At 41.5% G+C, this 13,360-nt stretch overlaps 1 protein-coding gene across 1 annotated transcript in view; it reads left to right on the top strand.

Moving 5' to 3' along the window:
- The window catches only part of ITFG1 (integrin alpha FG-GAP repeat containing 1), a 112,653-nt gene that overhangs the window by 6,474 nt on the left and 92,819 nt on the right, over positions 1-13,360 (top strand). Inside the window, 3 exon segments of the mRNA XM_032230844.1 lie at positions 1,339-1,396; positions 1,563-1,637; positions 8,147-8,241. Of these exon segments, the coding sequence (XP_032086735.1) occupies positions 1,339-1,396; positions 1,563-1,637; positions 8,147-8,241 (228 nt within the window).

Below are 13,360 nucleotides of genomic sequence, written 5' to 3'. Positions count from 1 at the left end.
ACCTAACCCTAAACCTAACCCTTACCTTAAGTTGAATCAGCTTGCTTTCAAAGCGCTATTTAAAGCGCCCTTCTTTCTCCGCGCTCGCTGTTGTCTCCATGTTGATGACGTCAGCGACGCGGTTTAATCGGGCACGCTTTAGTCAAGCGCGGTTTTGTCGTGCCACGGGTAACAACATCAGTGCTAAGTCAATCTTTAGTCCTCAACTCTCCCTGGGCACAAAAGCCTATTTGATAGTGGAAGGCCATATTGTATCCATGAAATGTGTACTATACCTCCGTTTTGATTTATCTGAAATTGATGTTGCTCAACATCAAGCTAAATAGACCAACCTGTAGAAGAGGCAGGTTTATGGTTAATAAATTCACTAAATAAAGAAATAGCGCGCACACTGCTCTGATAGAGGTTAAAATACATGAGCTGTGCAATGTCTGATTCTTCCCTTGCTGTGTCATCAGTGAATAATTTTTTAAAAAAAATTAACTGTGATGTGAAATATCGTATTGTCTTCCGTAAGAATTATTCATAAACATTTTGAAACGGTGCTTTAGAGAGATTAAGAACATCTGTTCAGGGCGTACTGCTTCTGTGGCCCATTGTTATCAATCAAAGTATAATCACGATCAAAGGCATAAACACTTCACTACAAGAAAGCACGTTGAATCTTATAGTCTGGCCAGTTAATTACTTTGGTATTATTGCTATAAATAAACAGATCAGTTCCTTGAATTTCTTCATCCCCCCCCCTCCCCCTATAAAATAGGAGAATCTCTTGGATACCTCAGGAATAGGAAGAGGATTAATTTCAATCTGAAATACTGTATTTTTCGGAATATAAGACGCACCTCCCTCCCTAAAAGAATGTGGAAATGTTAGTGTGTCTTATACACTGAATATAGCCATTTTTGGCCTCCTGAAGCCCCGCCCCCACATCCCATTTTTGTGAAATACGGGGTGTTTTTCACAAAACGAAGGTATTTTTGCCTTCCCCCAGCGCCCAGAAGCACTCTGCAGGCTTCAGCAAGACTGGGGGAAGGCATAAATGCTTCCGTTTTTGCAAACAGGCCCATTTTCCGCCCATTTTTTGCAAAAATTGCATTTTTGCCTTCCTCCAGCCCTGCTGAAGTCTGCGGAGGGTTCCTGGGGGCCGGGGAGGACAAAAACTTTTTTTTCTTACTTACCTCTTCGAAATCTTGGTGCGTCTTATAATCCGAAAAATACGGTAGATACAAAGAATCCTAAGATATAAAACAAAGACCCAGTTGAATGTATATAAACGTGAAAAAATGTAACAAATGTGACCCTTTTTTTTTCTTTCTGTTTCTCCCCCCTCCCCAGATAAAAATCATAAATTTGTAGCAAATAAGACGTTTTCTGACGAACCACTAATCATGGAGTAAGTATATGCTTATTGTGAGAATTGTTTTTAAAGAGTGAAATTACAGGTGTTAATATCATTTTTATCTTTTTTTAAAAAAATAAATAAAAGCGATTGGATAAAATTGGTTGTCTAACTTGAATATCCAACTTTTGTTGTTGTTGTTTTGCCGTTGCTGCTGAAGTTTCAATGGTGATTTAATTCCTGACATCTTTGGAGTTACCAGTGAATCAAAAAGGCCAGAAATACTAATTGGCAGGTAAGCTCATTTCTTCATTATTGTTGTATCCTAAGGGATTTGCTGTAAGTCCTTGACTTACAACAGTTTGTTTAGTGACCATTCGGAGTTACAACGGCACTGAAAAAAAGTGACATGACCATTTTTCACACTTACAACCATTTTATCATCCCTGTGGTTGCGTGATCAAAATTCAGATGCTTGGCAACTGACTCATATTTATGACCGTCGCTCTGTCTCTGTGTCACCATGTGTTCATCTTTTGCGACTTTCCTGCAAGCAAAGTCAATGGGGGAAAGCCAGGTTTCACCTAACATCTGTGGCAAGAAAGGTCATAAAACGGGGCAAAACTCAATATCAGTCTTGCCTAGCAACAGAAATTTTGGGCTCAAATTATAGTTGCAGCTTTAGGAATACTTATACAATATTTCTGCAATACTTCTCACTGAGAGTTGCGTATTTTTATGGCTATATACATTGGTAATGTACCATACCTTAAAAACTTGAATTGTTGTAAGGCAATTGTAACCTATATTTCACATTACAGATAGTCCTTGATTTAAGACCACATTTGGGACTACAAATTCTGTTGCTAAACAAGGCAGTTAATGAATAAGTCATATCCCTTTTGCCATCTGGTCATTAGATTAGATTAGATTAGATGAGATTAGATTAGATTAAAAGAGTTGGAAGGGACCTTGTAGGTCATCTAGTCCAACCCCCTCCCGCCAAGCAGAAGAACCTACACCATTCCTGACAGCTGGCAGTCCGGTTTCTTCTTGAAAGCTTCCATTGATGAAGCCCCCACAACTTCGGAAGGCAACTTCTGTTCCGCTGGTTGATTGTTCTCACTGTCTGAAAAATTCTCCTTATTTCCAGGTTGAATCTCTCCTTGATCAGTTTCCATCCATTATTCCTTGTCTGGCCTTCGGGTGCCTCAGAAAATAGCTTGATCTCCCTCCTCTCTGTAGCAGCCCCTCAAATATTGGAAGACTGCTATCATGTCTCCCCTGGTCCTTCTCTAGACTAGCCATGCCCAGTTCCTGCAACCGTTCTTCATATGTTTTAGCCTCCAATCATCCCCTAATCATCCTGGTTGCTCTTCTCTACACTTTTTCTAGAGTCTCAACATTTTTTTAACAAAAACTGGATGCAGGATTCTAGGTGTGGTCTTATTAAGGCTTTATAGAGTGGCATTAGTACCTCACTTGATCTTGATTGTATCCCTCTGTTAATGCAGTTTAGGATTGCATCGGCTTTTTTGGCTGCCGCCACACATGGCTGGCTCATATTTAGCTGGTTCCTATCTTCCCCCATTGACTTTACTTATCAGAAGCCACCTGAGAAGGTCACCATGGTGATCAGATGACCCCACCTCCCCCCAGGACCTTTTAACTATCGTAAATAGATGCTGGTTGCCAAGCCCTCAAACTTTGATCATGTGACCACGGGGATGCTCAGTGGTCGTAAGACCGGTCATAAGTCAATGCCGTTGAGACTTTGAACAAATGGCCATGGGTTAAGGACTCCCGGTTTCTTAGAAGATTCATTCTTTCTTACCTGCAACAAAAGGAGCCGAGGTGGCGCAGTGGTTAAATGCAGCACTGCAGGCTACTGCTAGATCAGCAGTTCAGCGGTTCAAATCTCACCGGCTCAGGGTTGACTCAGCCTTCCATCCTTCCGAGGTGGGTAAAATGAGGACCCAGATTGTTGGGGGCAATATGCTGACTCTCTGTAGACCGCTTAGAGAGGGCTGAAAGCCCTATGAAGCGGTATATAAGTCTACTGCTATTGCTATTGCTATAAAAGGAGGGGAAGAAAGTCCCTTGATACTGCATTTGCTAGTCACAGTTTATAGTTATTTTCATTAAATGTTTGCATTAAAAAAAAAATCACGAGCAATTTCAGTTAACTTTAAATCTGCTAAACGTTTTTAAAATTACTAATGGCGCCTAGGTTAATTAGTATTAGACACTTGTGGGAATGCAGCCGTGCATAATGTCCTTTTTTTATACACGTGTGTGGTTAATTTATGGACCCACCCAGAGAGCTACCATCTTCAGCCAGGGGTTGCACATTTACAGGTAATCAATAAAAAAGCTCACCACCTCACAAGTAAAATGGTTTATTGTGAAGTGTTTTGCACTTCCCCGGGGTTTTTCTAGCACTTCTGTCAAGACAAGCACATCACACTTCGAGAAGTCAATCAGATTATTCTCCTGTTTCCATAGAAACCACCCAGCAGTTTTCTAACTTGGGTCCCGTCCCATCCATCCCCCAGGCACCTAACTCTTTTAATTAAGCAACACGTTTGGTATCCTTCTTTTTATTTTTTGTTAAATTTAAAAAAAGGGGGAAAGATTCACTCGTTTTGGTAAACGAGGAAGCAAATTAAGACTCTGGTGTTAGAAGACACCAATTCTGAGAGTTGCTATAGGTTGGATTTTGTCCCAGAAATCTGTTTGTGGCATTTTTCTTTGACAGAACAAATGAGTAGTGTAAAAAGCAGCTGTTTTATTTTAGAAATCACGTGTGATTTCATGTTGTGCGATGTAAGTACGGGTGGGCTACTTTTCAGGTAAGGGGTATCAGTTGACCATTAAGGTAATTTCAGTCTTGCCGAGATGACTCCGTAAAATCTGTGACTTTACAAAACGAAGCCTGCAAATTGCTTTGAGGTTATACCCCAGCAATTACAACCGTTCAGGAGTTTTGTTAGATGATTTTAGCACCGTTTTGAACTGTTAAAAAAATCACCTCCCTATTCTTAGTTCTCTTCCTAACAAATGAAATACGTTTTAACAGTCTTGCATGTGGTAAGACAAAAATCCAATTTTCCTTAAGGTGCTGGGCCACAAACTACCTGCTTGGTATATTTTGCAAACAGCTAGCAATACTGTGAAGTATCTATATTACTCCCCCCCCCTCCCCGCTCCCTTTGATAGAACAAAATGTGCGAGCAAAACATTTTTAATCGCCTGAACTGATGGCACTAGCTTTTCTCTAAATTTAAATCAACTTTCAAATAGCTCAGGTACAGCAATCAAATTCCATTGATGTCTTAATCAGCAGAGGAGACTTAGTTGAAAAGCGAGACTCAAGGGAATAAGCATCTTAAGCCAAATCTTCTTAAAGAATACTTAATCATTGAATGAACTGGTCAGAGGTTTAGCCAGCATAGCAATTCCAATTAAATGTATTTTAATCATTGTCTTAAAAAGAAAAAAAAACCTTGAAGCAAATGACTTGGCTTATTCATAATTTTTCCCTTGTTTCTTATTGCTAACAGTTGTCTTACTAGCACAATTTTAATTATTCCTTTGAGACACACATTGGGTCTCCTTGAATCTATATGCAGTTCATCCTATTTTCAGTTACCGCTTCAAAAGTAAATCATTACAGAGTTGTTTGCCAGTTTAATTCTCCAGGTGGTCCTTAATTTACGACCACAGTTGAGCCCAAAATTTATGTTGCTAAGTGAAACATTTGTTAAGTGAATTTTGTCCCATTTTACAACCTTTCTGTCATGGTCGTTAAGTGAATCGCTGCAGTTGTTAAGTTAGTTGTTAAGTGACTCTGGTTTCCCGATTGACTTTGCTTCTCACAAGGTTGCAAAGGGGAATCGCGTCACCCCGGGACACCGTAACCGTCATACATATGAGTCAGTCGCCAAGCATTTGAATTTTGATCACGTGGCCGGGGGGGGGGTGTTCCATAACAGCCGTAAGTGTGGAACGTGGTCACAAGTCCCTTTTTTCAGGGCCGTTGGTAACTTTGAACGGTCACTCAGTGAACAGTTGTATGTCGAGGACTACCCGTGCTCATTCTTTAGAAGATGGGAAGATCTTTGAAAACAGGCCAGCGAAGGGGCAAATTCGACATGCAAAAACTGAACCAAAAGAAAAATTCTAACCCCCGTTATTGGCAAAAGGGCAAATTGATTCAAATCCGAAGCGTTTCACTGTCACGACACCCTGCTTCTAACTTGAAACAGCTGTTCCAAGATTTCAGAAAGTGCTCTGAGCTCAAAATAGCATCGCAAAATCAGAAATGTGCAATTGGATTATGTATCGCAAGTGTCAAGAGGGGCCTCCAGCCAGTTTGACCTTCTATCCCAAGGTATGAGGTTAGACCTCTTACCTTCCAGAAACTATTTAAGGCAGACTCGCCAGGGCATGGTTATTGGTTGACGGACCAAAGGTTCGTCCTATCGCAATCCAGAGAGAGTGCCATTAAAATTACGGAGAGCAATTTTACAAGACCCCAAATGCATTTTGACCTAGGCTTCTCAAGAGCATGAAGCAAACTCCTCGTTCTGACAAAAAAAACCTTTTATTAATTTACTGAGAATTCTGCTCATTCGCATCCAGCAAAGTCTTTCAAGGGAGGATTTACAGTCACAGACCTTATCTGGATTGGATAATTGCAAACTCCACTCCCCTTTCACTCCTCTTTTATTCCCTCTGGGAGGGGCCATTCATCGTCCCCCTGTGGCCTTACTCCCAAGTTGCCCCTGTTCTTTAGCTCTTCCCTTCGTCTGGCAACTCTGTGCATGCGCACACTGGGAACAGGCTCCAGCTGTTCTTCTGCCTCACTGATGTCTGACTCTGAAGGAAGCTGTCATACGGCTCTGGCCCCCTCTCTGCCTCCGACACAGAGCCCTCATCAGAGCCTTCCCCAGACTCCAGGGCTGTCCCATATTCTTCCCCAACCTCCTCACTGTCCGAATCTGCTGCCAGCTCCGCTGGCCATTGGCGGGCCACAACAAAATGTGCTTCTTAATGTAGCTCGATCACTGGAATTGAGAACCACAAGGACGGAAGCCTGAATTGGATTCCTATTTTTATGTGGCAATCCAATCCAGTTAAAAACAAACAAACCCATCAATTGAAATTGACGTTTAATCCAACCAGCCTGATTGCCTTGACAACTGATGGCCCAGAGTCGCTCGCCGTGAGTGAGAGTGGCAGTGTCTCAATTTGATTAAATAAATAAAAACAACAAGAAGCGGCTTTTGTTCTTTACAGGCATTCAAGGTAATTTGGCTCTTTGTGGGGGTCGGGAGGGGGTTCCCTGAGGCACAGTCCAATGGCCAGGATGCAGGAATGCAAAACATATTAGAGAACAATATGAACTTCTACTCCAGCGATTGGTACCCGGCCAGGCAGTGGGCAACTGTGGGCAACTTTGTGACTTTTGGACTTCAACTCCCAGAATTCCCCTGAGCCAGCTATGACCACAGGTCATAAAGGTGTCATAGTTGCCGCCCCCCTCCCAGATATGGGTTCAGTACAATATCCTCTCTAGTACTTGTTAAGCCAATTTTTGCAAGACATTTCCAGAACATTACCGAATCATTTCCCCCCCCCCCCCAGCTTTTCAACTGCTATTGATATATCATCTTCAACTGATAGCAAATATTTTTGGCTCTCGTGTAAAAGAAGATCAAAGCTTTTTGTTCATTGTAATTTCTGGGGCGATTGGTGAACTATTTTAATCGTGTCCTCCTTTTTAAAAATAAAAATAAAAAAAAAAGAAGGCTGGCCAGACAGATGAAGTGTGTATTTTATTATTCTGATCAGAGCGTGGGACTAATGTTGCATTTTGTGCAGCTAAATTTGGCTTAGCCTCTATGTGGGTACATACCGAGGTTCTTTCTGATACAGCGCAATGCCAATCAAATAATTAGCATTCTGCTTGTTTTTTTTTTATTAATAGCAAAAGAAAATACAGTAAAATCAGACTCCCAGATTTTAACTCAACTCATTCCATCTTAGTCATACAAGCTAGTCTGTTTTATGATGAATATAGAATAACAGAGTTGGTAGGGACCTTTGAGGTCTTCTAGTCCAACCCCCTGCTTAGGCAGGAAACCCTTCACCACTTCAGACAAATGTCATAGTCTTGATCCCAAAGGTGCTTTTTCAAAAGGCAACTGGGCTTGTCACTTTTCATCCAAACTTCTTCAGTTCTGACTGAGCGGTGGTGGAGGATGGAAGGACTGCAAGGAATATAGAATGGCATGGGATGGGATGGAAAAGAATAACAGAGTTGGAAGGGACCTTAGAGGTCTTCTAGTCCCACCCCCTGCTTAGGCAGGAAACTCTACACCACTTCAGACAAATGGCTACCCAGCGTCTTCTTAAAGACTTCCAGTGTTGGGGCATTCACAACTTCTGGAGGCAAGTTGTTCCATTGATTAATTGTTCTAACTGTCAGGAAATTTCTCCTTAGTTCTAAGTTGCTTCTCTCCTTCATTAGTTTCTACCCATTGCTTCTTGTCCTGCCCTCAGGTGCCTTGGAGAATAGCTTGACTCCCTCTTCTTTGTGGCAGCCCCCGAGATATTGGAACACTGCTATCACGTCTCCCCTAGTCCTTCATTTCATTAAAGTAGACATATAGTGCATTGTGTCTCTTACTTGCTTAATTTAAGCTTTAAAAAAAAGCATTGGTCTTATAACTATTTATGTATGTGAAGAACCTCACAAAATGCATATCGGCTCTTAATTTTCAAAACGTTGTTTCTCAGGAATTTAACATGGCACCAAATGCCGGATGCAGAACGGGCAATGGTTAAGCCTCATTCCCATGCATTCATCGATATGAATCAGGATTTCACAGCAGGTAAGTCTCCTTGAAACTTTTAAAAGTTTTCCTGTGATGTAGACATATTAACCGGAGAAAGGCAAAAACGTTTTTTGAGCGAGGAATGCTGCCAGCAAGGTCAAAACAACCTATTTCCAATTCAAAATATTTTGGCTCATCTGTGATCTTGAACAACTAAAAGAACATCGGATCTGATTAATGTTTGAATGGGAGGCCCCCCTCGGAATTAACACCACTATGGATTAGAGAGGATTTTGCTTTTTTAAAAAAAAAAATCCCAGAAGAAGGCAATGGCAAAAAAAACCTTCTATATTGTACTACCGTAAAGTTGAGTTCAATTCAAAGCAGACGTCTGTCAATCTTCACCAAGTGTCTCCTAAACACAGCAACCTCAAGGCATACGGACTTCGAATCTCAGAATTTCACCGTCACCTGGGAGCTGAAGTCTACCTACCTGGGCATGACTGCCCATGACTCCTGTTTGCTGAAATCCTGTTACACACAAATGTCTAAATGTCTATGGAGGTTCTCAATCATCCAAGTCATAGTTGGCCCAGAACGTGCTTTTTCAAGAGGCAACTGGAGTCTGTTGTTGTTGTTTTCTTTGAAAACATTTCGCTTCTCATCTAAGAAGCTTCTTCAGTTGTAACAGAAGTTAGAATACCTCAAATATTATATACTAGTAATATTTAAAAAGAGGGACGCAATGGCTAAGACGCTGAGCTTGATTGCAGAGTTTGGTGGTTCGAATTCCTAGCGCCACGTAACAGAGTGAGCTCCCGTTACTTGTCCAAGCTTCTGCCAATGTAGCAGTTCGAAAGCATGCAAGTAGAAAAATGGGAACCACCTTTGGTGGGAAGGTAACAGTGTTCTGTGTGCTTTTGAGGTTGAGTCATGCCAACCACATGACCACGGAGACATCTTTGGACAGCACTGGCTCTTTGGCTTTGAAAGGGAGATGAGCACCGCCCCTTAGAGTCGGGAACGACTAGCACATATGTGCAAGGGGAACCTTTACCTTTATTTAATATTTAAAATTGGCTGGGAGTCTTAACAGGAATCCCCTTTTCTCCATAGTATCTGCTTTCTGGTTGTTCCTGCCCTTACTCTCCATCACTGGAGGTTTTTAAGAAGAGATTGGAGAACCATTTGTCTGAACTGGTAGAGGGTCTTCTGCTTGTGCAGGGGGGTGGACTGGGGAACCTCCAAGGTCCCTTCCAACACTTCTGTTATTCTGTTGAAATATTTTGCTAGAATGCCTTTCTCATCCACATTCCCATCTTCCTTCTTTCCTATTAATAACAAGTATTTTAAGGAGAGAGGGGAAGAGTTTTCTTTGTTCTCTCTCTCTAAATAATTCTATTTAGAATTCAGAATTCTATGACCAAATTCTGCTCCTTCATTTTGTTCTGTTCCTCTTAGTCTTCTTATTGATATGCTGTGGTATGCATAGTATGATAGAGTTGCTTGATTGTTAGAGGGGCGACTGCATAAATATGAGAAATAAATAAATAGCTGTACTCTGCTGTCTTGGGGTTTCTCTCCCACGGGCCTGGATTAGGGGTTAATTTAATTCTTTGACCTCCTGTTGCAGTTACATCACAATTCTCTTGCTTCATACAACATCACCCTTTTAAAAAAAAAAACATCAACTTTCAAAACAGTGGGCAGAAATGATTTTACACTTGTCATATTGATATCCTAAATTATAATTAAAAATGGGCAGAATCTACTCTCCCCCCCCCCCAATTTCCAATAGCCTGAGTTAATCCGAACAGCTGAATGTTAATAACTTTTAACACGGCTCCAAGGTTGATGCATTGAAACAATACAGTGTGTCGAGATTTATAAAAACAATCAAAAGGGAATAAATAAATAAATAAAAAAGGAGAGGCAGTTTGTTGATTCCAATTTACACGAGTATTTGTGACTGCGTGTTATTATTCCATTTAATTTCACTGCAGGCATTAAGTTCTGCATCTCTGCTCGGGCATATATCTCTCCCTCCCTCTTTCTCTCCTTCCCTCCCCTTCCTTCTTCCTCTCTCTCTCCCTCCCTCTTTCTCTCCCTCTTTCCCTCCCTCCCTCTCTTCCCTCCTTCCTTCTTCCTCTCTCTCTCTCTCCCTCTTTCTCTCCCCCTGCTCCCTCCCTCCCTCCTGCTTTCCCCCCTCCCTCTTTCTCTCCCTCTCTCTCCTTCTCTCCCTCTCTCTCTCCCTCTTTCTCTCCCTCTCCCTCTTTCTTTCACTCTCTCTCCCTCTCTCTCTTCCCTCCCTCTTTCTTTCCTTCTCCCTCTCTCTCTCCCTCCCTCTCTCTTCCCCCTCTCCCTCCATCTCTCTCCCTCCCTCTTTCTCTCCCTCTCTCCCCCTTCCTCTTTCTCTCCCTCTCCTCTCTTTCTCTCCCTCTCTCTCCCCCTTCCTCTTTCTTTCCCTCTCCTCTCTTTCTCTCCCTCTCTCTCCCCTTCCTTCTTTCTCTCCCCCCTCTTCCTCTTTCTCTCCCTCTCCCTCCTCTTTCCCCCTCCCGCCCTCTTCCTCTCCCCCTCTCTCTCCTTCTCTTCCTCCCTCCTCCCTCTCTCTGTCTACCTCCCTCCCTCCCTCCCTCCCTTTTGCCCTTTGTTGCTCTATGACATCAGGGAATTTTCTTTCAGTTATATAACGAAGGGAGATCACAGATCTCATCTGATTGATCACGAGAGTTCTTGCATTATACGCCTCTGTAGGCTCCTTGTGCCTTGTTGATTTCCCTTCACCTTTTCCCATCTTGGTGATTATGATGATTATTAAGTGTGATTCTCCCAGGTTCTTTCATCTTCCAGCTTTTTAAAAAAAAACTGTCTTGTTTTTTTTCTTTTTTCCCCCTTTCTAGCTTTTTTGTTCTGGGTCTGTTTGAATGTCTCCTTTGATTTGGTTTTGGCTTTCTTACCTCTCTGTACATTTCACATTTTTTAATCCTGTTTTTTTCTGCAGCATGTAAAAAAAGAAAAAAAAAACCACCGGCTCACCGATGCGGTGATATCTCAGGCAATGAATCCATACGATTCAATCGATTATAGTGGGTCGGATTATGGCAGAGAGATAAATAGAATGACTGAAAGGGCTTCAGTGGGATGAATTAAAAAAGTGGAATTGGAGGAAAGAAATTGTTTGAAAGATCAAAGGCAGAGTAGAGAGGTGGGGAAGCAAACACCAAGTTGTCCTACATAGAGAATGTTTTCTTTCTTTCTTTCTTTCTTTCTTTCTTTCTTTCTTTCTTTCTTTCTTTCTTTCTTTCTTTCTTTCTTTCTTTCTTTCTTTCTTTCCCCAAAATAATTTTTAAAAAACCTGTTATTAAAACAGATTTAAAGTATGTATGGGAAAAGGAGGTGAAGGGAATCATTTTTACTTACAACATTTTTATGCCAAGTTCTGGTTTTTTCCCCTCCCCTTAATGTATTTCAAACTGCTGTTTTACCACCCACTTTCCTGACTGGTATATTTACTTAGCTGCGATCGAGAGAGCTGCTTCTGTAGTCTTTCCAATCTGTTTTGGAATTGTATTGGTTATCTAATAAAAATTATGCATGTATAATGTATTTTTGGGAATAAGAACATCTGTTGTTAAGAAATATGAACATGTTGAGACACTTGGAAGTAACTTTCTGGAATCTTTTTCTATGATAACATCTATTCCCAATACAGTATATGTCCTAGATTTGGCAATATTGGACCAAAATTCTCTGTCTTAAAATATATTCCTGAAACCATAGAATATTTTTTCTTTGTTTAATCTTTTTATCATTTTTTTTTTGTATTTCACTATCCTATGTTACCTCTTTTCCATTATCTGTCCATTTGTCCACCCATCTGTCAACAGTCAGCCAACCAGCGAGACATCATCCATCCATCTAACTGTCTGTCTGTCTCTGTCTGTCTCTCAAGTCTATCTGTCTCTCACCTATCATTTATCTGTCTGTCTGTCTATCATCTATCTATCTATCTATCTATCTATCTATCTATCTATCTATCTATCTATCTATCTATCTATCACCTAATCTATCTCTCTGTCACTTACTGAGCCGAGGTGGCGCAGTGGTTAGAGTGCAGCACTGCAGGCTACTTCAGCTGACTGCAGTTCTGCAGTTCGGCTGTTCAAATCTCACCGACTCAAGGTTGACTCAGCCTTCCATCCTTCCGAGGTGGGTAAAATGAGGACCCGGATTGTTGGGGGCAATATGCTGGCTCTGTAAACCACTTAGGGAGGGCTGAAAGCCCTATGAAACGGTATATAAGTCGAACTGCTATTGCTATTGCTATTACCATCTACCTATCTATTTATTCCATCTATCATCTATCTATCCATCCATCCATCCATCCATCAATCAATCCATCTTATCTCCCCGTGTTCTTTGTCTAGGGCACCGTGCATGCAGTTAATGCTATTTAAGTAATTTGAGAGTCCCTTCAATGAACATTTCAAAAGGAAAATGCGGTTAACAATATTGATAGCATAGGTATCTTCAGGGAGCTTTATCCCTTTAGAGTCATTTATCCATCCATCTGGTTTGCATGCTGCTCTGTTGAGAACCATCTCCGAGCGGCTTACGGGCTTTGATACAGTAATAGGATTAAAACATAAATTCCATGAAGAAATACTGCAAGCCCTGAGGAACATTCAAATGCAAATGCTTCCCTTTCATGGGGGGCAGGAGAGGAATGGGGGCAAAATTTCAACCCAACTCTGAAAACTCCTTGAAAATGTCAGATTTTGCTTCTTTTTTTTTTTTTCTATAGCAATAGCAGTAGACTTATATACCGCTTCATAGGCCTTTCAGGCCTCTCTAAGCGGTTTACAGAGAGTCAGCATATTGCCCCCAACAATCTGGGTCCTCATTTTACCCACCTCGGAAGGATGGAAGGCTGAGTCAACCCTGAGCCGGTGAGATTTGAACCGCTGACCTGCTGATCTAGCAGTAGCCTGCAGTGCTGCATTTAACCACTGCGCCACCTTGGCTCTTCTTCTACTGTTGCTTCCTTCTTTTTCTTTTTCCTTCTCCTTCATCTCCTCCTTTTTCATCTCTTCCTTTTCCTTCATCTCTTCCTCCTCCTTCATTTCCTCCTCCTCCTTCTTTTACTTCTCTTTCTCCTGCTTCATCTTTTCATTCT

Source organism: Thamnophis elegans, chromosome 14, assembly GCF_009769535.1.
Source record: "Thamnophis elegans isolate rThaEle1 chromosome 14, rThaEle1.pri, whole genome shotgun sequence".
NCBI classification, from domain to species: Eukaryota; Metazoa; Chordata; class Lepidosauria; order Squamata; family Colubridae; genus Thamnophis; species Thamnophis elegans.
The sequence above is the reverse complement of the archived record's forward strand: the minus strand, read 5'-3'. Positions and strand labels throughout refer to the sequence as shown.